The sequence below is a fragment of the Anomaloglossus baeobatrachus genome, chromosome 3, assembly GCF_048569485.1.
Source record: "Anomaloglossus baeobatrachus isolate aAnoBae1 chromosome 3, aAnoBae1.hap1, whole genome shotgun sequence".
Classification (NCBI taxonomy): Eukaryota; Metazoa; Chordata; class Amphibia; order Anura; family Aromobatidae; genus Anomaloglossus; species Anomaloglossus baeobatrachus.
This window is the reverse complement of record NC_134355.1, coordinates 497,534,743-497,558,639: the sequence shown is the minus strand read 5'-3', so window position 1 is coordinate 497,558,639 and position 23,897 is coordinate 497,534,743. Positions and strand designations below refer to the sequence as shown.

General features: G+C 40.5%; 1 protein-coding gene across 1 annotated transcript in view; it reads right to left on the bottom strand.

The window, feature by feature from the left end:
* The window catches only part of SI (sucrase-isomaltase), a 439,774-nt gene that overhangs the window by 67,587 nt on the left and 348,290 nt on the right, over window positions 1–23,897 (bottom strand). Inside the window, exons 50-58 of the mRNA XM_075340661.1 lie at window positions 23,496–23,650; window positions 23,117–23,285; window positions 14,721–14,817; window positions 9,186–9,298; window positions 8,976–9,101; window positions 8,591–8,719; window positions 6,648–6,758; window positions 6,389–6,451; window positions 2,691–2,807 (exon numbers count right to left, since the gene is read on the bottom strand). Of these exons, the coding sequence (XP_075196776.1) occupies window positions 2,691–2,807; window positions 6,389–6,451; window positions 6,648–6,758; window positions 8,591–8,719; window positions 8,976–9,101; window positions 9,186–9,298; window positions 14,721–14,817; window positions 23,117–23,285; window positions 23,496–23,650 (1,080 nt within the window). The remainder of the gene's footprint in view (window positions 1–2,690; window positions 2,808–6,388; window positions 6,452–6,647; window positions 6,759–8,590; window positions 8,720–8,975; window positions 9,102–9,185; window positions 9,299–14,720; window positions 14,818–23,116; window positions 23,286–23,495; window positions 23,651–23,897) is intronic.

Below are 23,897 nucleotides of genomic sequence, written 5' to 3'. Positions count from 1 at the left end.
GGGGTGGCAACCCATAGCTGTCTGCTTTATCTGCGCTGAGAATCAAAAATACCGCGGAGCGCTATGTCATTTTTTTAAAGATTTATTTTTACAGCACTGTGATGTCCAGCAATCAAAATACAGGGAAGCCCATTTTATTTTTAGTTATTTAAATAAATAATTAAAAAAAATATATATGGGCTCCCGCTGCATTTTTTGTATTGCTAGCTAAGGGTAATCCAAGCAGCTACTGGCTGCTAACCCCCACTGCTTGGTGTTACCTTCACTGGCAATGGAAAATCCAGGGAAGCATTTTTTATTTTTTTTGCCAAAAAACTACAAAAAAAGGACGTGAGCTTCGCCATATTTTTGTATGCTAGCCAGGTATAGCAGGCAGGTGCTGGAAGAGTTGGATACAGCGCTAGAATATGGCGCTTCTATGAAAATGCCATTTTCTGAGGCGGCTGCAGACTGCAATTCGCAGCAGTGGGGCCCAGAAAGCTCAGGCCAACCTGTGCTGCGGATTCCAATCCCCAGCTGCCCAGTTGTACCTGGCTGGACACAAAAATGGGGCGAAGCCTACGTCATTTGTTTTCTAATTATTTCATGAAATTCATGAAATAATAAAAAAAGGGCTTCCCTTTATTTTTGGTTCCCAGCCGGGTACAAATAGGCAACTGGGGGTTGGGGGCAGCCGTACCTGCCTGCTGTACCTGGCTAGCATAGAAAAATATGGCGAAGCCCACATAATTTTTTCAGGGGGCAAAAAACTTCTGCATACAGTCCTGGATGGAGTATGCTGAGCCTTGTAGTTCTGCAGCTGCTGTCTATCTGTATGGAGAAGAGCAGACAGCAGCTGCAGAACTACAAGGCTCAGCATACTCCATCCAGGACTGTATGCAGAATTTTTTTGCCCGCCAAAAAAATATACGTGGGCTTCGCCATATTTTTGTATGCTAGCCAGGTACAGCAGGCAGCCACGGGCTGCCTCCAACCCCCAGTTGCCTATTTGTACCCGGCTGGGAACCAAAAATATAGGGAAGCCCGTTTTTTTTAATTATTTCACTTATTTCATGAAATAATTAAAAAACAAATGACGTGGGCTTCGCCCCATTTTTGTGTCCAGCCGGGTACAACTAGGCAGCTGGGGATTGGAATCCGCAGCACAGGTTAGCCCGAGGTTTCTGGGCGCCTCTACTGCGGATTTCAGTCCGCAGCCGTCCCAGAAAATGGCGCTCTCATAGAAGCGCCATCATCTGGCGCTGTATCCAACTCTTCCAACAGCCCTGGAGCCGGGTGGCTTGTTGGGTAATCATGAGTTAATACTGGCTTTGTTTTACTAGCCAGTATTAAGCCAGAGATTCTTAATGTCAGGCACGTTTGACCCGGCCATTAAGAATCTCCAATAAAGGGTTAAAAAAAACACCACAGAGAAAAAATGCTTTAATAGAAATAAATACACAGACACATTAGAGACTCCATCTTTATTACCCCCTGTCAGCCCTCCACGATCCTGCTCTTCTGTCTTCTTTCTTTCTAGTGTAGTAGTAGTGACGATTGTAGTGAGGATGAGGTTCACCAGCTCATCACTTGGGGCTGGGGAACCTCCATCCTCACTACAATCCTCACTAGTGTAGTAGTAGTGACGATTGTAGTGAGGATGAGGTGCACCAGCTCATCACTTGGGGCTGGGGAACCTCCATCCTCACTACAATCCTCACTACAATCGTGAACCAGCGTGCAGCCTTCACTCCGTGAGTGATCAGTGCTGGCTGTCAGCGGTAACAGCGGTAACGCTGACAGACGCGTTACCATAGCAACGGTGCTCTCGGAGCCGTGGTTAGCTCCGTTGCTATGGCAACGGTGATCTCCGTTAATGACCGGCTGTGTCAGCCGGTCCCTAACGGAACGGGGAGTCGACCGTGTGCTAGAGCATGTCGCCGGTACACGGCGATACACATATGTGCACCGTGTACCGGAGAGATGCACTCGCAGGTCCTACATGACGTGTCATAGTCATGTGACCAGTCTGTAGCCAATGAGATAATAGCCACGTGACTGGTCACATGGCTATTTTGACGTCACGATAGGTCCTGCATCTCTGCTGGCAGTGCAGGTCACCGGGAGGATTAAGCGATCATCTGATGGAATAGCGGCAGGAGACAGAGTGCAGAAGGGATCGCGGGGACCGGTAAGTGTTATGGCAATGTTTATTAACTGTTTGTGTACATTTATAATGCATTTTTATGTGTTTGTGATTGCCTCCCATTCTAGCCTATACGTTCGAGTTCGGTTCGTCGAACGTTCGACGAGCCGAACTCGAACGGGACCCCCGTTCGGCGAACCGGCCTCGAGCCGAACCGGGACCGGTTTGCTCATCTCTACTGTTTACATGTTCATATAGGCAGAAATAGGCAGAAATAATCAGAAATTCAGGGAAGTGGGTAGAGATCAGTCGACAAGGACTATTCTGCCACTTAGGTCAATCCCCATCAGCTATGTAAAGTATGTTTTTCTCTTAAACTGTGAAGCATTTCAGATTCAAACATACTTTCTCTTCAACAGAGTAAAAATATTAAAAAACTAGCAAAATTTGTTATAACCATAAACTATTTTTCCAAAATGAGAATTACTCAGAATTTTTAATTTTGTATTTCAATTTAAATATTGAATAAGATTACAATAATTTAATTCCTTTTTTTCATACTTACAATCCACAGGCCATCAAATCTAATATATTTTTCTCTGAAATCTTTCACTTCTTCTTTCCACCATTCTACTGTGACATTCTTAAAAAAATCTGGGAACGCTACATGAGCTCTGTAAAGCTAAATACATAAAACAAATATTTAGTTAGTATTGCTAATAATACTCTAGTGAGTACTTTAAATACAATTACACACATGTTCATGACTTACTAGCCTTAAAAAAATAGACTAACTTCGGCACACCAAAAAAGAGAGGAGAAAAATTCTTTGATCAATAACTCGTGTGATTTATTAGCAAGGTATATCAGGAAAAAAAGTCCAACGTGTCGACCCTTCAGGGGTCTTTTTCAAGGAGAATTTAGTCTTATGCCTGCTTTACACGCTTCAATAAATCTTTCAATCCGTCGTCGGGGTCAAGTTGTAAGTGACGCACATCCTGCATCGTTCGTGACGTAATTGCGTGTGACACCTACGTGTGATCAAGATTGACCGAAAATACGGTGATCGCATACACGTCGTTTATTCCTCATACATTGGACGTTTTGTTGTATGAACCTAGTGAATTGTAACGTGTGACATCCCTCATACGATTTTGATGTCTGTGGCTATGTGCGCAGGTGTGCGCTCTGCACCGCAGCTTAAAAAAGGTCCGCTTCAGAGCGCAGCTGAAAAGCTGCGTTCTGAAGCGCCTCACAATGTCTGTCATGCACTAATTTCTGTCAGTCGGTCACTATCTCTGTCCCTCACTCTCTGTCCATGTCAGTCTATCCCCCTCTCTCATATACTCACCGATCCCCGATCCTCGGCGCTGCACGGCATTCACACTGCTCCGGCGGCTTTTACTGTTTTGAAAAAGCCGGCCGCCCATTAAACAATCTCGTATTCCCTGCTTTACCCACCCACCAGCGCCTATGATTGGTTACAGTGAGACACGCCCCCACGCTGAGTGACAGGTGTCACACTGCACCCAATCACAGCAGCCGGTGGGCGTGTCTATACTGTGCAGTGAAATAAATAATTAAATAATTTAAAAAAATGGCGTGCGGTCCCCCCCAATTTTAAAACCAGCCAGATAAAGCCATACGGCTGAAGGCTGGTATTCTCAGGATCGGGAGCTCCACGTTATGGGGAGCCCCCCAGCCTAACAATATCAGCCAACAGCCGCCCAGAATTGCCGCATACATTAGACGCGGCAGTTCTGGGACTGTACCCGGCTCTTCCTGATTTGCCCTGGTGCGTTGGCAAATCGGGGTAATAAGGAGTTATTGGCAGCCCATAGCTGCCAATAAGTCCTAGATTAATCATGTCAGGCGTTTATGAGACACCCTCCATGATTAATCTGTAAATTACAGTAAATAAACACACACACCCGAAAAATCCTTAATTAGAAATAAAAAATACAAACATATACCCTGGTTCACCACTTTAATCAGCCCCAAAAAGCCCTCCTTGTCCGGCGTAATCCAGGATGGTCCAGCGTCGCTTCCAGCGCTGCTGCATGGAGGTGACAGGAGCTGCAGCAGACACAGCCGCTCCGGTCACCTCCACGCAGGTAATGAAGACAGCCGGCGATCAGCTGAGCTGTCACTGAGGTTACCCGCTGTCACTGGATCCAACGGTGGCCGCGGGTAACCTCAGTGACAGCTCAGCTGATCACGCTACTCCCCTCAGTTGCTCCGTGGAGGTGAGAGGAGCGGCGATGAGTAGCGCGATCAGCTGAGCGGTTACTGAGCTTACCCGCGGCCACCGCTGCATCCACCGCTGGATCCAGTGACAGCGGGTAACCTCAGTGACAGCTCAGCTGATCGCGCGGCTGTCTTCATTTGCTGTGTGGAGGTGACCGGAGCGGCGGTGTATTCTGCAGCTCCTGTCACCTTCATGCAGCATAGCTGGACGCGACGCTGGACCATCCTGGAGTACGCCGGACAAGGAGGGCTTTTTGGGGCTGATTAAAGTGGTGAACCAGGGTATATGTTTGTGTTTTTTTATTTCTAATAAAGGATTTTTCGGGTGTGTGTGTTTATTTACTGTAATTTACAGATTAATCATGGAAGGTGTCTCATAGATGCCTGACATGATTAATCTAGGACTTATTGGCAGCTATGGGCTGCCAATAACTCCTTATTACCCCGATTTGCCAACGCACCAGGGCAAATCGGGAAGAGCCGGGTACAGTCCCAGAACTGCCGCATATAATGTATGCGGCAATTCTGGGCGGCTGTTGGCTGATATTGTTAGGCTGGGGGGCTCCCCATAACATGGAGCTCCCCATCCTGAGAATACCAGCCTTCAGCCGTATGGCTTTATCTGGCTGGTTTTAAAATTGGGGGGGACCGCACGCCGTTTTTTTTACTTATTTAATTATTTATTTCACTGCACAGTATAGACACGCCCACCGGCTGCTGTGATTGGGTGCAGTGTGACACCTGTCACTCAGCGTGGGGGCGTGTCTCACTGTAACCAATCATAGGCGCCGGTGGGCGGGTAAAGCAGGGAATACGAGATTGTTTAATGGGCGGCCGGCTTTTTCAAAACAGTAAAAGCCGCCGGAGCAGTGTGAATGCCGTGCAGAGCCGGGGATCGGGGATCGGTGAGTATGAGAGAGGGCTGCTCAATTCACTTACTCAGGAGTTTAGCGGTCACCGGTGAGCCCTTCACTGGTGACCGCTAATCAGGACGCGGCACAGACAGAGCCGCAGCATGACCGTGAAGTCGGGTGAGGTTCACCCGAGTTCATTCTGACAGTGCGGCTCTGTCTGTGTCTGTGGTCATCTGCCATTCAGCTCTGCTACATGGCTGTCTGTGTCTGCTGTTAGCGGCCATGTAGCAGAGCTGAATGGCAGATGACATAGTAAAACCGCATCCCTACACATTACACACACTTGGCAAGTCAATAACTAAAAAAAAAAAAGGGTGTCCAATGCATACGTCACAGAACACATGATCTAAAGGATCGCACACAAAATTGATCAATTTAACATAGACTATTAACGCACGTGTGACAGCAAATGAATGACCTACGTGCAATCTCATTCAATCGCATATGCGACCTGGGCGTGTCACATCGCATACGAGATCGCATACCTAATTGTAAGGTGTAAAGCTGGCTTTAGGGAAAAAAAAAGGAGGTTCAACGTATAAATGGACAATGTCCGAAATATCTCAGTGGCCCAACGACCATCCAATACAAATGGGGAAATGTGAAACATTAAATGATGGATGAGTAAAGTAGTCACTCGGTCACGCAGAAGAAATTGGTCCAGGCAATTACGTAAATTATCTGGAAAGTTGATAGGTAGCACACGAAAGACTAATTTCGATATATGCCGTATGGTGTAATAATTGCATAAGCAGATATGACTGCGAGGAAATATGTCGCCCGTAGGAGGTATATCAGTAACTATGAGGATCCCATTATGTGGGTGAATGAGGGCTGTAATGAGCCTGCGTTGGCATGGAGAAGGAAAAACGGGCCTGTTCTTTTTAAATTGATATACTTTCCATATGTGGGCTAATTTGTATGTAATATTTTGTGCAGTGGTACATCTCTCAATAATCACAATGGTTTCCCCTTTATCTGCGCCTGGGGATCTCATGATGACCAAGAGTTTTTGGCCCAGCCTTGTGCACTTGCACCAATAGTTAGTGTAATTTGGACATTTATTTCTACAGTGAGGTTACATTTTTACTACAATACATACTGCAACTTGATCATCCCAGCCAAGTGAATTATTGACTTCTACATCAGGTAAATCCGGCCAGACCTGAGAAAAAAAATCACAATAAAATAAAAAGTGATTGATAATTTCTGATAGTGAACCAAATTGCAAAATTGTTCTATTTTGTATTCCAATTTTATTTTATTTTATTTTTATTTTTACATTTTATAGAAAATATAATAGTAGAAAAATACATTGCTTATTTGAATATACCAATGAATTTTTGGGGGTTTTGCCATACCTTGCCCCATACAATGTCACTTTTGTCATCCCATTTTATAAATACATCCTGGTCCCTTCCCTTTGTGAAAGCAGGATACGCTTTAGTCTCATTTGCTGCAATAGCTGGATCCTATAACAAAGAAACATATGACATGGCTATACGGTATGTCAGATAAGTAAATACAAAAAATAATTTTGTTTTTATGCATTTATGCATGTTCAGATTCTATCACTAAATTTCAATATTAAAATCATATATAGGTCAGTAATACCACCTTTCTAACATATGACTAAAATAAGTGAACATATAATCTACCATGACCAGAAATCATTCTAAGTCATTCTTTCTATTTGATGTGTGTCATAGATACTGTATGTACAATGAAGAGTGTAATTACGGCAGAAGTACTATTTCCTCATAAAAAAACAACCATCATTGTAAAGGGCATTGCAAAAATATGTAACAGTAATATGAAAAGTGATGTATGATGGTATGTTTGATATTTTTCTGCAAATATACTATTCAGAGAATCATGTAGAACAACTATTTCACATACATAAACTGACATATCAAGAAAAAACTGGAATGGTACAGAATCCTTTATTTCATAATCTGCATCTTACATGTTTTTTTACACTAAATACACTAAATACAATGCATACATTTCTAGAATTTTGGCTTCAACAGTAAAAGGAAATGACAACAATAAAGGTAGAAGTGCTGCGGTGATTGAATACATTTTTAGTTTTCTTGCTCGTCTATTCTTGGAATCAGTGGAGTTCAAAACTCACATCTCATGCCTTACCTTTTGACATGTGTCAGGCATATGAAAAGAAAGCATATGTTTATAAAGAAAATCTGACCCTATTTTTCTGACTGTATTTTTTATACCATTTTCTGTACATAATTTTGGACACAACCATCATGTCTGACCTATTGCTCTGAGCTATAAGCAGCAGTTTTCAAACTTGCATTACACCTATGGAAAAGTGATTTTGGCATGCTGTGGAGAAAGTCGGTGTCACACTTTCGAGTGCCTTGCGTGTATCTCGCGTGAGTCTCGCGGTTTATCACTTGGCATGGACTCACACTCTCCTCACGGGAGCAGGTCGATTGCATGCATCTCTATACAAAAATCGCAAGTATGACACCGGCCGAACTGTGAATTGGCAGAGGAGGTTAGATCCCCAACACCTGCTGACTCATATATGACTCACATATGACACATATGGTTTCTGGAAATAAGGATGTCACAGTATTATCTACTTTTTCTCTCTCTCTGTCTCTCTCTCCAAGCCCTTCATTCTCACCGATCACAGATGCAGCACACCGGTCAAACTGCTCCCGCTGTGCCATGTCCAGCTCCCCGACAGCACTTTAACAGTGAAAGTGCTGGCATGGAAGTGTTAGCTGCCCTGCACTCCCCGGATGGCATTGTCAGTGTTAAAGTGCAGGGCCTGTGTCCCACTCCTTGCCTGCACTTTAACAGTGACAGTGAACTGAGTGACGTCACTGCTATCAGCTGGGTCCTTCTTGTCAGTGTTTCCAAGAGCCTGGAGAGATCAAACATGTTTTCGGTCTCTCCAGGCTCGGATATAGCAGAGCAAGGACTGTCGTGGGACCTCGTGTGGATTACATTGGACTTGGGTGTTTTGGGGTTAGCAAAGTGGTAAAAGAGGGTGACTTTATATTTTATTCCAAATAAAGGATGTTTCTCTGTGTATGTGTATTTCTTTTTACTTATAGGATTAGTGATGGGGGTCACAGACAATCCCTTCCCATCACTAATTCTGGGCTTCATGACAGCTGTGCACTGTTATTAATCCCTCATTACCCCAACTGCCAATGCATCAGGGCAACAGGAATGAGCCAGGCACAGTGCCAAGACTGTTGCATCTAATCGATGCGCCACATTATGTACTGTATATTCTACATTATTTATAATTATTATTATGACTTACCAACATGATGATGACTCTCATTCCCTGTGTTCGGATTCTGTCAAATATGTCAGGGAGTCTTTGAAAGTTTTGGCCTAACGTGAAGTCCATTTGTCTCTCCATGTAATCGATATCAGCATACTGTACATCCTGCAAGAGTATATTACAAATATTGAGCTTAAACATAAATCAATAAATATATAGAAAATACTACATTGCAATAGGACACTGTATTTGATACATATGAAATGAAACTAAATCACAGTTGTGCATATTGAACAATTACTAATACTTTCTGCACACAATTGTGTTAATCTGATTAATCAGTATGAGTGATCTAAATGAAATATGATAATATCTGCTCTTCTAGTACTTTTACAGTTATGGGATTTAAATGCTGACTTACATATGGAATTTTAGCTGCCACCATGTCATTATACAGTTGTTCAATTTCACTGTCATTATTATACCCATAACGACATAACTGGAATCCAAGAGACCAATAGGCTGGCATAACGGGTCGTCCAATAAGCTGAAATTTAATAAAGCAAAGCAATATTAGAACATTGCCACTAATATTAAAGGCTATGACTGTTTTACATATTCTTAGACCTACTTTAGTATATTGCTGAACAACCATCTCTGGTGTTGGACCCAGTACAACATAAAAGTCTAAAATGCCACCAATTGTGCGATAAGTTAGGGCTGGGGTTGGCTGCACTGTTACATCTGAAATGAAATGATAAAACACATTACCATATTGTATTAGAAAGAAACATAGAAACACTACACGGAGGAAGTATAACATTTACTTAAGCTGTGAGATATTCAAGTGCATACAATTATATTATGTAGAAACCAATCCCTGGTGGATTTGACACTAAACTTAGTGCAGGAATCCTCTATAAATATTCTCACTATTTCCCGGCACTGTCAGAGCTTTGTTGTCTCATGAGTTTACCATGCTTTTAGGCTTTCTACCTGTGTAAATAGCTTTCCGTTGGGCATTGAATCTTCCATATATCAAATGCTGCTAATTATTGAGAACCATCAGTAAGTGCTTTACAAAAACACCCCCATATCAGTCTAGTCAGGCCTAATTCCGAATCCATAAAGAAAATTTCTTTACTACAGCAGTGTGTATCAGGCCATAGTGCTAGAAAAAGCTTTGGCTGTAGGTAGCCCAAAGGGCCTTTTACCTCATCAAGAAGAATCAGTAATTTCCAAGACTTTCTACGATGGTGTCTTAACCAGTCAAGCATAACCCTACACTTTACTAATAAAGAGCAAAAACTTTTCTTCTTACATCCCAGGTCCTCTTTCTTTGATGTACAGACTGGATATCTACTGTAGAGAGTGGCATTTAGAGAACATTTTCTTTTTTTTTTTTAAGTGAACTAATTTTCATTGTTCTTCCCAGGAAATATACTGTAAAGCCATGTGCACACTGAGTGTTTGGTGAGTTTTATGCATCAGTATTTGTAGCCAAAATCAGAAATGTAACAATAAGAGGAAAAGTATAATAAAAACACGAGCACCACTTCTACATTTTGTAGGTCTCTCCTGGTTTTCACTTACAAATACTGAGGTAAGAAACTCACCAAATACTCAATGTGTGCACGTGGCCTTAGATACCCTACTAGTATAATAATGGCAAGGAGAATGCATACTTAAAAGGGGCTTGAATGGGAGTATTCTTTACAATTTTATCTGATATAATTAAAATGTTTGAAGATTGTTTTATATCTTTTTGACACTTAGGAAAATGTGCATTCACGAATGAACAAATGAATAAAAAGCAGTTGCAGCTTATTCACATACATTGTACTTTAAGTTATGTGAGCTGACAAGTAAGGTCTAAAATACATTCTGTATGAAATGATTAATATTTTGATTAGAAGCTGCAACCTTCAGGTAAAAGGGGGATTGTTTAACTTTTGGACTTTTTCTATTTTTAATTTAAATTAATCTGTGTTAGGCTAAAATCCTTTTTAGCAATTGTGTTTGCTTAAAAAAATGCACTGTTTGCCTTTTACAACATCTGTTACATTGTCTATTAGTAGCTGTAGAAGAAGTGAACTAAGAATTTGTTCATGTGATCAATTTGACGGTGAAAATCACTCAAGTATAAATTACTCATTTACCTATTTTGGTTAGTGTGTTGTCTTTTTGTGGTTCATTGTGCACAATGACATACAGTTGGAACCAGAAATGTATATACAGTCATATGTAAAAGTTTGGGCACCCCTATTAATGTTAACCTTTTTTCTTTATAACAATTTGGGTTTTTTCAACAGCTATTTAAGTTTCATATATCTAATAAATGATGGACTCAGCAGTATTTCTGAAGTGAAATGAGGTTTATTGTACTATAGAAAATGTGCAATCTGCATTTAAACATTTAAACTAAATTTGACAGGTGCATACGTATGGGCACCCTTATCAATTTCTTGTTTTGAACACTCCTAACTACTTTTTACTGACTTACTGAAGCACTAAATTGGTTTTGTAACCTCATTGAGCTTTGAACTTCATAGGCAGGTATATCCAATCATGAGAAAAGGTATTTAAGGTGGCCACTTGCAAGTAGTTCTCCTATTTGAATCTCCTATGAAAAGTGTCATCATGGGCTCCTCAAAACAACTCTCAAATGATCTGAAAACAAAAATTATTCAACATAGTTGTTCAGGGGAAGGATCCAAAAAGTTGTCTCAGAGATTTAAACTGTCAGTTTCCACTGTGAGGAACATAGTAAGGAAATGGAAGAACACAGGTACAGTTCTTGTTAAGCCCATAAGTGGCAGGTCAAGAAAAATATCAGAAAGGCAGAGAAGAAGAATGGTGAGAACAGTCAAGGACAATCCACAGACCACCTCCAAAGACCTGCAGCATCATCTTGCTGCAGATGGTGTCACTGTGCATCGGTCAACAATACAGCGCACGTTGCACAAGGAGAAGCTGTATGGGAGAGTGATGCGAAAGAAGCTGTTTCTGCAAGCAAGCCACAAACAGAGTCGCCTGAGGTATGCAAAAGCACATTTGGACAAGCCAGTTACATTTTGGATGAAGGTCCTGTGGACTGATGAAACAAAGATTGAGTTGTTCGGTCATACAAAAAGGCATTATGCATGGAGGCAAAAAAAACACGGCATTTCAAGAAAGCACTTGCTATCACAGAAAAATTTGGTGGAGGTTCCATCATGCTTTGGGGCTGTGTGACCAATGCCAGCACAGGGAATCTTGTTAAAGTTGAGGATCACATGGATTCAACTCAGTATCAGCAGATTCTTGACAATAATGTGCAAGAATCAGTGACGAAGTTGAAGTTACGCAGGGGATGGATATTTCAGCAAGACAATGATCCAAAACACTGCTCCAAATCTGCTCAGGCATTCATGCAGAGGAACAATTACAATGTTCTGGAATGGCCATCCCAGTCCCCAGACCTGAATATCATTGAAAATCTGTGGGATGATTTGAAGAGTGCTGTCCATGCTCGGCGACCATCAAACTTAACTGAACTGGAATTTTTTGTAAACAGGAATGGTCAAATATACCTTCATCCAGGATCCAGGAACTCATTAAAAGCTACAGGAAGCAACTAGAGGCTGTTATTTTTGCAAAAAAAGGATCTACAAAATATTAATGTCACTTTTATGTTGAGGTGCCCATACTTTTGCAGCGGTCAATTTTGTTTAAATGCGGATTGCACATTTTCTGTTAGTACAATAAACCTCATTTCAATCCAGAAATATTACTCAGTCCATCAGTTATTAGATATATGAAACTGAAATAGCTGTTGCAAAAACCCAAATTGATAGAAAGAAAAAAGGTTAAAATTAATAGTGGTGCCCAAACTTTTTCATATGACTGTACACAAGCTAAAAAAAAAACACATCTGCAGGTTTTTCTCACTATCTGACATGAAACCAGAATAAACCTTTCCTGTTTTAGGTCAATTAGGAACCAAAATTATTTACATTTGCCAAATGCCAGAATAATGAAAGACAGAGAATTTTTTAAGGCATTGTTATTACTTTCTGCAAAGTCAAAAGTTTCCATACATGTCATTAGCATTTGGTACCATTGCCCTTACACTGTATGACGTAGGTGAAACATTTTGGATATCCTTCCACAAGCTTCTCACAATAGTTGGAAGGAATTTGGGCCCATAACTCCTTACTAATGTGTCTTAGCCATATTTGTACAATCGAGATGAGGGCATTGTGATGGCCACTCCGAAATATTGATTTTGTTATCCTTAAGCCACTTTGTAACCAGTTTATGCACATGTCTGACCAAAGCTTGTTTTTCTCTGGTACACAGAATTTGTCTTCTTTTTTAGTGGTATAATGGCTGGACATTCCCATCTTGTTTGTACTTGCATATAATTGTTTGCACAGATGAACCAAGCACCTTCAGTTATCTGGAAATTGCACCCAAGGATGAACGAGACTTCTGCAAGTCCATAATTGTCTTCCTGAGATCTTGGCTGATTTCTTTTGACTTTTCCATGATGCTACACAAATAAGCAGTGGGTTTCAGGTATGCATTAAAGTGCATCCACAGGTGTGTCTCTATTTAACTCGGAGGTTGCCAAGAAACCAGAAGCTTCCAAAGAAACAACATCATCTTATGAGATGTGCAATACTTTTTAAAGGCAGAATACTCACAGTATTTGTAAATGTTCGACTTTGCAGAAAGTAATAAAAATGCCTTAAAACATTCTCTTTCATTATTCTAGCATTTGGCAAATATAAATAGTTTTGGTTCTTAATTGACCTAAAATGGGAAAGGTTTATTCTGATTTCATATCAGATAGTGAGAAAAACATGCAGATGTGTCTTTTAGATAGTGTATGAAAACTTCTGGTTTCAATTGTAGTAACTCCAATACTATATGGAAACAACCCCAAAAAAGTCAAGACTGCCAATATATTTTATAATATAAAATATATATATTTTGGTTACTTTCTATAAACCCTGTCCCTTTTTGTCTTTAAACTTTCACCAAATTTGATAGGATTGTTTCAGAAAAATGTATGCCGTACCCACAAATTTGAAACTGTTGACAAATATTTAGAAACAGTACACTGACCAAAATTACATTAAATTTTATAAAGGCTTTGGCTGTCTTCCTGTGATTTGTTCTCTTTTATTTGTGGGAATGGAACCTGGCACAAAGAAGAGGTTAACATTCTTTGCTTGGGTGGTTTGCTTCCTCCTTCTGTGTACTGGGATCAATTCCCACATTTGATGGAAAAAACACAAACTGTATGTAGTTAGTCTCTCAAATGTATTGTGAAATCAGCATAACAGCAATATTAAAAGGGACATAATAAGCAGAACAAATGTTGTGACAAATACTAATGATTAGGCCTAATTCACACATCCAGTTTTTTACTTGCATTTGTGAAAAAAAATATTTTCAGAAGTGTTTTGTATCAGATTTTCTTTGGTGTTTGGCCAGTGTGTCAGATTTTTATCTTTAGAGCTAATCAGTATTTCTACAAGAAAGAAAAAAAACTGATCCAGGTTTCAGAGCTTCTAATAGTCAGTGAAAAACAAACAGCGCGAAGGTGCAACTAGTTCTTCATGGGCTCTTAAATGGTTCATTTTGATCAGTGACTAGAATAAAATATGGATGTCTGCTCAATTCACTAAAAGAAAGTCAACACTAGGTAAACATTAAGGGGCCTCTCACACTGCGGTCTTCCCCATGTTCAGTAGTCCTGTCGGCACAAACGTCCCAATCCCATTTTGTGGGTGGATTCAGATGTATGCACTGACAAAGCTATAGATTAAAATGATGCAGTTACCGTGTGCTCTGTAGTGCAAAATTTTGGTTGCATATATGCCTCCTAAAAGTGGATAACTAGACATTGTCTACTACATCTGGGTGACAGTCTACAGTAGGAATTTGTGCTTGAAAATTGTGCACGTCCGAGCACACGGTGACTCTGATTGCACATTACAGTCAATGTCCCGCTTTGCTGGGAGTTTTGACGTAAGCCCCAACTGGACGCCTGAATGTTGGGAAGAACACAATGTGAAAGGGCTCTAATGGTTTTATGTTTTATCTGTAAAAAACCTGGATATAACACTTACTTGAAATACGGATGACTAAATGAGGCCCGAATCACTGAACTTACCCATTGCATTGCTGTTAAGCAGGAACACACCATGAGCATTACCATCATTTTCTAATCCCATATAGAATGGATGCACACCATATGCATTTTGTTTAAACTGCGGAGATGAGATAGCAAATGTGAACATCATTTGGCATCGTAACGTGGTCTCAGATTTTACATTAATACTAATATAAATGCTGCAGTCATTAAAGGGAATCTGTCACCAGATTTTTGCCATACCAGCTGAGATTATTGTGATGTTGGGGCAGAAACCCAAATTACAGTGATGGATCAATTAGTTTATTGCTTGCTGCAGTTTTAATTAAAAACTGTTCTGCCTACTGCAGATCTGGTATAATCCTGCCCAAAGCACTGATTGGCAGCTTTTTGTGTTCACTGTGCATAAGCAGAAAACTACCAGTCAGTTGTGGTTAGACTACTGGGCAGTAGACAAAGTAGTCTTCTAGTGATAATCTGCTTCTGATAAAACAATTAATTTATGAAAACTTCACTAAGCAGCGCATTAAGTGATATAGCACCCGAGTCAGGATCTTTGCCACTACATTATGCTGCTCACAGATTAAGTAGCAGAAGGCTGATGCCAGATTCCCCCTTAAGCCCTTCATTGCTCACCCATCCATCAATAAGGTATAGACTGAGAATAAAATCACCTTTACTTTCTTAGTCTGTGCATGAATGATAAGCAGCAAAAAAGTTAAATATTTCAGAAATGTTGAATTGTAAATGATTACAGATTGTGGTAGCAATTGCTGGGAACTGTGATGGCATTTTGTTTTAATTCCATTAGATGCCAGATTATGATAGAGAGCAGATGCTATTAAAATAATTTGCTGCATGATTTGAAAGCTTGTTTCTAACCATGGCTATCAGCCTGCAGCCGTATTGATTTGTGGATACAAAAATAGATGTTATAGACTTATCCTAGTGTTAACATCTCCCCTATGACAGAAAAGATTTACTAGAACACATTCACACATTATATTGTGTTTCTATAGGACAAATAAACACTGGTACAAATGAGCCGTGAATATATCTAAATCCCATTCTATTTACATTACTGACTGTATACTTTATTTTTAATATTAAACATAGCAGTGTAACCTAAAAGAAGACAATGACCAATGGCACAGAGCTTTCCGCACAGTAAGCATCGTCCTTGCAGAAGCCTGAAGTGCAATGTTGATAGGCAGTTCTGTGTTTATTTGACCATAGTTTGACATAAGTTTATTAGAAAATTCCATACTACCTTTCAGTGAAGACTATGAATCTAAAAATATCGCACAAACCTGACATGACATATCAATACATGGCTTCACCTGCAATCTGGGAAGGAGCAGGCACGGCACATTAAAGTAACATCTCCATTGCTGTCAGTGAGAAATGTCTACTATACATCACATGTGTTTGCTGTAACCCTATATGTAGAAATCGTATAACTTTTTTGTATCTTTCATCTGTTCTAAAGGGCACTCTATTCATCATTCTTTTTGTCTTTTCTTTTTGGAGCAGGTATTTTTATTTTAGAGCCAAATTCTTTAGGGCTTTTGTGCCATTTTTAAACAAGTTTTTCCGTGCTTGAAACTCTTTGTTTGCTCAATATTTTGGTCGTGGATCTCAGTATTTGGATTTTTTCAGCTAATTTATCTAGCAATTTTTTAAAATGTGCCATTTTTTGAGTAAGTTTGCCATTTATTCCGCCTGTTGAAAACTAATATGCACCAATTTGTAAGCATACTAAAGGGATTTTAAGACATTTTACTGTAAGAAGGCCCAATAAATTAAAAAGTATCTTTAAATTCATGAAAATGTCATGAGATATCATGCACTGTTTTAATGAATTTGTTACAAAGTACACCTGTCATGGCCTGACTTACGGTGCGGCTCTTGCACTAGGGACTTCTGTTGTGTCCTCCTGCATGCGGTTATCTTGTTATTGATTATCCTGGTTCGGGCCGTTCCCTACATTTTGTTGGTTACCAGCTGTGGGAGGGGTTTGCTCTCATGTGCCGCTTCTGGGCGATTGCTCTGCTTTATCTTGGAGTGTCCATGCCCGGAGCGGTGCCAGTCGTATTCTCTGGCTAAGTTGTGGTAAGCTCACTGCTTCTGTTTTTTGCTATTGATCTTGGCTCTCAATCCCGGACTGACACCTGACTTGTATCAACCTGCTCCCTCTGACTCTCTGTTCCTGTCTGGCTCCCGACCTTGGCGTTCCCTCCTGACTACTCTTTTGTCTGCCCCTGTGTTTGTACTGTCTCTCCTGGTTACCTGAACTCTAGCTTCTTACACGACTTTGGTCCCGTCTGCTCCCTGTGTATTGTCGCGTCTTCTCGGCTCTGATTGAGGCCTGCATGACTTACCTCACGCTACAATGTGGGCCATAACTATGGATACACCCTGGGTGGGCTATAAGTATGGATACACCATGATAAAAAGAGTAAAGTTGAATTCAAAATGGCGGCTTTGCAGATGGCCGCCATGGACATCACCCGGCCATGTACTAATATACCACAAACGGTAAGGTGATATCAGCACCCAGGGTGTATCCATAGTAATAGCCCACCCAGGGTGTATCCATACTTTTGGCCCACCCTGTAGTATCCCAGTGCCATCTAGTGTAGTTACAGGATACTGCACCCCTCACTTTGAACTCCCTCACTCCTCTGTGGTAGGAACTTTACTTCAGGGACGTTACAATACCAGCAAAAAAAGAAAAGCAAGACATAAAAATGACTTAAAAATGCACTTCATCAACTTGGACAGGTTATCTTTGTAAACCCCATAGTCACAAAGTCAATTTTGACCTTAATGACAAGGCCATTTTTTTGAAAAATTTGACTACTGTCAGTTTATGTAGTAAAAATTCTGGAATGCTTCATCAAATCCCAGAGATTGTTTTTCTCATGATACATTGCACTTTACGCTAGTGGTAAATTTAGGTAACTTTTTGCGTTTATATGTGAAAATATAAGAATTTTGACAAAAAGTTTAAACATTTTGCAGTTTTCAAACTTATTTTTTATATACTCACTCACACACTACCCTCACACACACCAAAACCCGCACAATCAACAGGCAACCCTGGCACACAAGGCAGACTAAAGAACTTAGACGGGCTTCCAGAATTGCTGAGCGCAGATGGAAGAGGTCTCATTCCACTGAGCACTTCATTGCATATAAAGAGTCCCTCACCACTTTCAAGTCCACACTCACTGCTGCAAAACAAACCTACTTCTCATCCCTCATATCTTCTTTCTCTCACAACCCTAAACAGCTATTCAACACTTTCAATTCTCTCCTTCGTCCTCCGGCACCACCTCCCTCTCCTCTCATCTCAGCTGAAGACTTTGCCTCTTTCTTCAAGCGGAAGATTGACAACATCAGAGCAAGCTTTGGCCCACAATCACCACAGCCCCTCATCATAGCTACTCAGCCATCTTCCTCCAAATCCAGCTTCTCCACCATGACAGAAAACAATCTCTCCACTCTACTCTCAAGATCACATCTAACCACCTGTGCACTGGACCCGCTCCCATCGCACCTCATCCCCAACATCACCGCAGTCCTCATCCCAGCCCTAACCCATCTCTTCAACCTATCACTAGCAAGTGGTGTAGTCCCTTCATGCTTTAAACATGCCTCTATTACACCCATCCTCAAAAAGCCCTCCCTTGACCCATCCTCTGTGTCAAACTATCGCCCCATATCCCTTCTCCCCTACGCCTCAAAACTACTGGAACAGCATGTCCATCTTGAATTGTCCTCATACCTCTCCTCCTGCTCCCTCTTTGACCGGCTTCAATCTGGCTTCCGACCACATCATTCTACCGAAACTGCCCTAACCAAAGTCACCAATGATCTACTAACCGCCAAAGCCAAGCGACACTACTCTGTCCTCCTCCTCCTGGACCTGTCCTCTGCCTTCGACACAGTAGACCATTCCCTCCTACTACAGATTCTCTCATCTCTGGGCATCACAGACTTGGCCCTATCCTGGATCTCCTCATACCTAACCGACCGAACTTTCAGCGTCTCCCATTCTCACACCACTTCCTCATCTCGCCCCCTATCTGTCGGTGTCCCCCAAGGCTCAGTTCTTGGACCCCTGCTGTTCTCCATCTATACCTTCGGCTTGGGACAGCTCATAGAGTCCCACGGCTTCCAGTATCATCTCTATGCCGATGACACACAGATCTACCTCTCTGGACCTGACATTACCTCCCTACTAACCAAAATTCCACAATGTCTGTCTGCTATTTCATCCTTCTTCTCGGCGCGATTCCTAAAACTTAACATGGACAAAACAGAGTTTATTGTCTTTCCTCCTCCTCACTCATCTCCTCCAACAAGCCTTTCCATCACACTTGATGGTTGCTCACTCTCCCCAGTCTCACAAGCTCGTTGCCTTGGAGTGACCCTCGACTCTGCTCTATCCTTCAAGCCACACATCCAAGCCCTCTTCACCTCATGCCGATTACAACTCAAAAATATCTCCCGGATCCGTGCTTTTCTTAACCAAGAATCTGCAAAAACATTAGTGCATGCCCTCATCATCTCCCGCCTCGACTACTGCAACCTCCTGCTCTCTGGCCTCCCTTCCAACACTCTTGCACCCCTCCAATCTATCCTAAACTCTGCAGCCCGCTTAATCCACCTCTCCCCTCGCTACTCCCCAGCCTCGCCACTCTGCCAATCCCTTCACTGGCTTCCCATCGCCCAACGACTCCAGTTCAAAACATTAACCATGACATACAAAGCCATGCACAACCTGTCTCCTCCCTACATCTGTGACCTAGTCTCCCGGTACCTACCTGCACGCAACCTTAGATCCTCACAAGATCTCCTTCTCTGCTCCTCTCTTATCTCCTCTTCCCACAATCGTGTACAAGATTTCTCCCGTGCATCCCCCATACTCTGGAACGCTCTACCTCAGCACATCAGACTCTCCACGACCGTGGAAAGCTTCAAGAGGAACCTCAAGACCCACCTCTTCCAACAAGCCTACAACCTACAATAGCCTTCAGCCCAGTAGACCACTGCGCAACCAGCTCTGTCCTCACCTATTGTACCATCACCCATTCCCTGTAGACTGTGAGCCCTCGCGGGCAGGGTCCTCTCTCCTCCTATACCAGTCTGTCTTGTACTGTTAATGATTGTTGTACGTATACCCTCTTTCACTTGTAAAGCGCCATGGAATAAATGGCGCTATAATAATAAATAATAATAATAATAATATACAGTGGCTTGCGAAAGTATTCGGTCCCCTTGAATTTGTCAACCTTTACCCACATTCCAGGCTTCAAATATAAAGATAAAAATTTTGAATTAATGATGAAGAATCAACCACAAGTGGGACACAATTGTGAAGTTGAACGAAATTTTTTGCCTATTTTAAACCTTTTTTTAAAAATAAATAACAGAAAAGTGGGGCGTGTAATATTATTTGTCCCCTTTAATGTCAGTGCAGCAAACTCACTCCAAAAGTTCATTGAGGATCTCTGAATGATCCAATGTTGTCCTAAATGACTGATAATGATAAATATAAGCCACCTGTGCTTAATCAAGTCTCCGTATAAATGCACCTGCTCTGTGATAGTCTCAGTGTTCTGTTTAAAGTGCAGATAGCATCATGAAGACCAAGGACCACAACAGACAGGTCCGTGATACTGTGGTGGAGAAGTTTATAGCCAGATGTGGTTACAAAAAGATTTCCACAACTTTAAACGTCTCAAGGAGCACTGTGCAAGTGATAATATTGAAATGGAAGGAGTATCATACCACTGCAAATCTACTAAGACCTGGCTGTCCCTAAAAACTTTCATCTCAAACAAGGAGAAGACTGATCAGAGATGCAACCAAAAGGCCCATGATCACTCTGAATGAACTGCAGAGATCTACAGCTGAGGTGGGAAAGTCTGTCCATAGGACAACAATCAGTAGTACGCTGCACAAATCTGGCTTTTATGGAAGAGTGGCAAGAAGAAAGAAATTTCTCAAAGATATCCATAAAAAGTGTTGTTTACAGTTTGCCACAAGCCACATGAGAGACACACCAGACTTGTGGAAGAAGGTGCTCTGGTCAGATGAAACCAAAATCGAACTTTTTGGGCACAATGCCAAACGATATGTTTGGCATAAAAGCAACACAGCTCATCACCATGATCACACAATCCCCACTGTCAAACATGGTGACAGCATCATGGTTTGGGCCTGCTTTTCTTCAGCAGGGACAGGGAAGATGGTTAAAATTGATGGGAAGATGGATGGAGCCAAATACAGGACCATTCTTGAAGAAAACCTGTTGGAGTCTGCAAAAGACTTGAGACTGGGACAGAGATTTGTCTTCCAACAAGACAATGATACTAAACATAAAGTAAAATCTATAATGGAATGGTTCAAAAATAAAGGTATCCAGGTGTTAGAATGGCCAAGTCAAAGTCCAGACCTGAATCCAATCGAGAATCTGTGGAAAGAGTTAAAAACTGCTGTTCACAAACGCTCTCCATCCAACCTCACTCAGCTCGAGCTGTTTGCAAAGAAGAATGGGCAAGAATTTCAGTCTCTCGATGTGCAAAACTGAAAGACAAATACCCCAAGCGACTTGCAGCTGTAATCGCAGCAAAAGGTGGTGCTAGAAATTATTAACTGAAAAGGGACGAATAATATTGCACGCCCCACTTCTGAGTTTTTTATTTTTTAAAAATGTTTAAAATAAACAATAAATTTCTTTCAGCTTCACAATTGTGTCCCACTTGTTGATTCTTCACTAGAACATTACATTTTTTTATCTTTATGTTTGAAGCCTTAAATGTGGGAAAAGGTTGAAAAATTCAAAGGGGCCGAATACTTTCTCAAGGCACTGTACCTAAACCAGTTAGTCATTTAGTACAAAATAATTATTAAAAAAAAACTTTTAAAAAATGTCCACTTTACATCTGCATTATCTTTCAAATGTCATTTTATTTTATTAGGATGTTATAAGGGTTAAAAATTTAGCAGCAATTTCCATTTTTTATCAATAAATTTACAAAACCTGTATCTTTTCAGAGTTCTTTATAATGAAATGGACTTTTAGGGGCCTTTATATTGAATCTTTCCAAAAGTGATATCATTTTAAAAACTGCACCCCTCAAATTCTTCAAAGCTGCTGTCAGGATATTGTTTAACCATTCTAGTGCAACATAAGACTTAATGCAAAATGGAATGAAAAAAATAATTTCTAAAATGTTGATATAGCTTTACTTTTTTCACTTTTTCAATGGATGGAATGAAAAACTGGATCCCACAATTTGATGCCCAGCTTCTTTTTAGCACGCTGATACCCCACGCGTGGTTAGATACCTCCATTTGGGCAACGAAGGTGGCTCAGAAAGGAAGGCGCACCATTTGAATTTTGGCTGAAATAGATTGTGGACACCATGTCATATTTGCAGCCCTAAGCTGACTATACAGTAGAAACCCCGCACAAGTGACCAAATTTTGGAAACTACACCCCTCAGGGAATTTATCTAGAGTTGTGTTTAGCACTTTTAACCCATAAGTGATTCACAGAACTTTTTAAAAAGTGGATTTAGCCACAAATTAGTAATTTTTATAATGCATAATAATAGAAAATGGTCCTGGCAATTAGATAAGCAATTTATCCCGAATGTGATGATACCCAATATGTTTGGGCACATGACAAGGCTTGGAAAGGAAAGAACGCTGTTTGATTTTTGGAGCGTAAATTTGCCTGGAATAGATTGTGAATGCCATATCACATTTGCAGAGCCCCTCACATGCGTGAACATGAACATGAACCTGAACATGAACCTGAATAAGTTTTTTCTTTAGGGATTTTCCTTGGTTTTGTAATTTTTTTGGTTTATTTCAATTTCCTTTTTTTTCACTCTATTGAATAATGATGAAACCACAAGTGTTTTATTAACAATTTTTTCAGCTTTTCTTTTTACTTGTATTATAAAGTATAGTGTCCTCCAAGCCAAAAATGCCAAAAAAATTGATAGGTCACATAATTTAAAAACTTGGTGTTTTAAGAAACCTTGAGAATTCAAAAGTCTAAACATATGAACAGCAAGATGTTTTACACAGACATGCTTCTATTGAAGAATCCACCTGAGAAGGAAGATGTCATTTACACATAAACTTATGCAGTAAAACAGCAACAAAAACCTTATATAAGTTTGGTGTCATCATTTTTAAAACAAAATGAATGTCATAAAAATTAAACCATCAAAACAATGGCAGAATCGCCATTTAAATTGTTCAATTCCATCCCGCTTGGCCATATTTTCTGTTTTCCAGTACAGTATGTGGTAAAATGAATGGTGCACCTTGAAACTATGTTCCATCCATGAAAAAAAAAAAATTGTAATTTCACTTTTTTTTTTACTTACACCAGGAGGCTGATCCTTTGCAAAATATCCCCAGGTGTGCCAGTTCAAATCAATACGGTATCGTGGGTGTTCTGTTTCTCCAAATCCATAGATATAATCTGAAGGCAGTAGATTTGACATCTGAATAAACATGTCTGAGAATGTAAAGCCAGGAACTTGGGAATTCCAACTGAGAAAAAAGAAAAATTGTCAAGTAAACAATATATCTTTAAAGGTTTAAATGAGTAGCTGTTCACAGTTATTACATGAAAGATCCGAGTATACTGTATTAAAGTATAATACATACAATATAAAAAAGTATGTAGAGCTCTTTTTATTCATACTATTTATTAGTATATTAGGAAATATGTCATATTCTTTTTAATCAATCTTTACTTACATCACGGTGCCAGTGCTTTTTCTAGTGATCCGAATTCCAAAAGGATTATTTACAATCTGAACATCATACAATCTTCCTGCTTCTGTACTGGAGGGTGAATTTGGGGTATTCATCGGCACAGGAACTTCATATCGCTTATTGTTGGGATCGAATATCTATGACATCAAGATTTATACGTTTTAGATGTCTACATACAATAACAAATTTCTGTTTATCATATTTATATGTAAAGATATATTGTATGCATTGTTATATTAGTGGAATATGGGAAATGTTGACTTTATGAAGGTGCTGATTCACTAAGAAAAAAGCGAGCCCAAGCATCTGTTAGACCTCCTTCACATATTTAAACACGTATGTGAAAAAAATGATACTGTTAGCATCAGTGTTTTTCACAGTTGG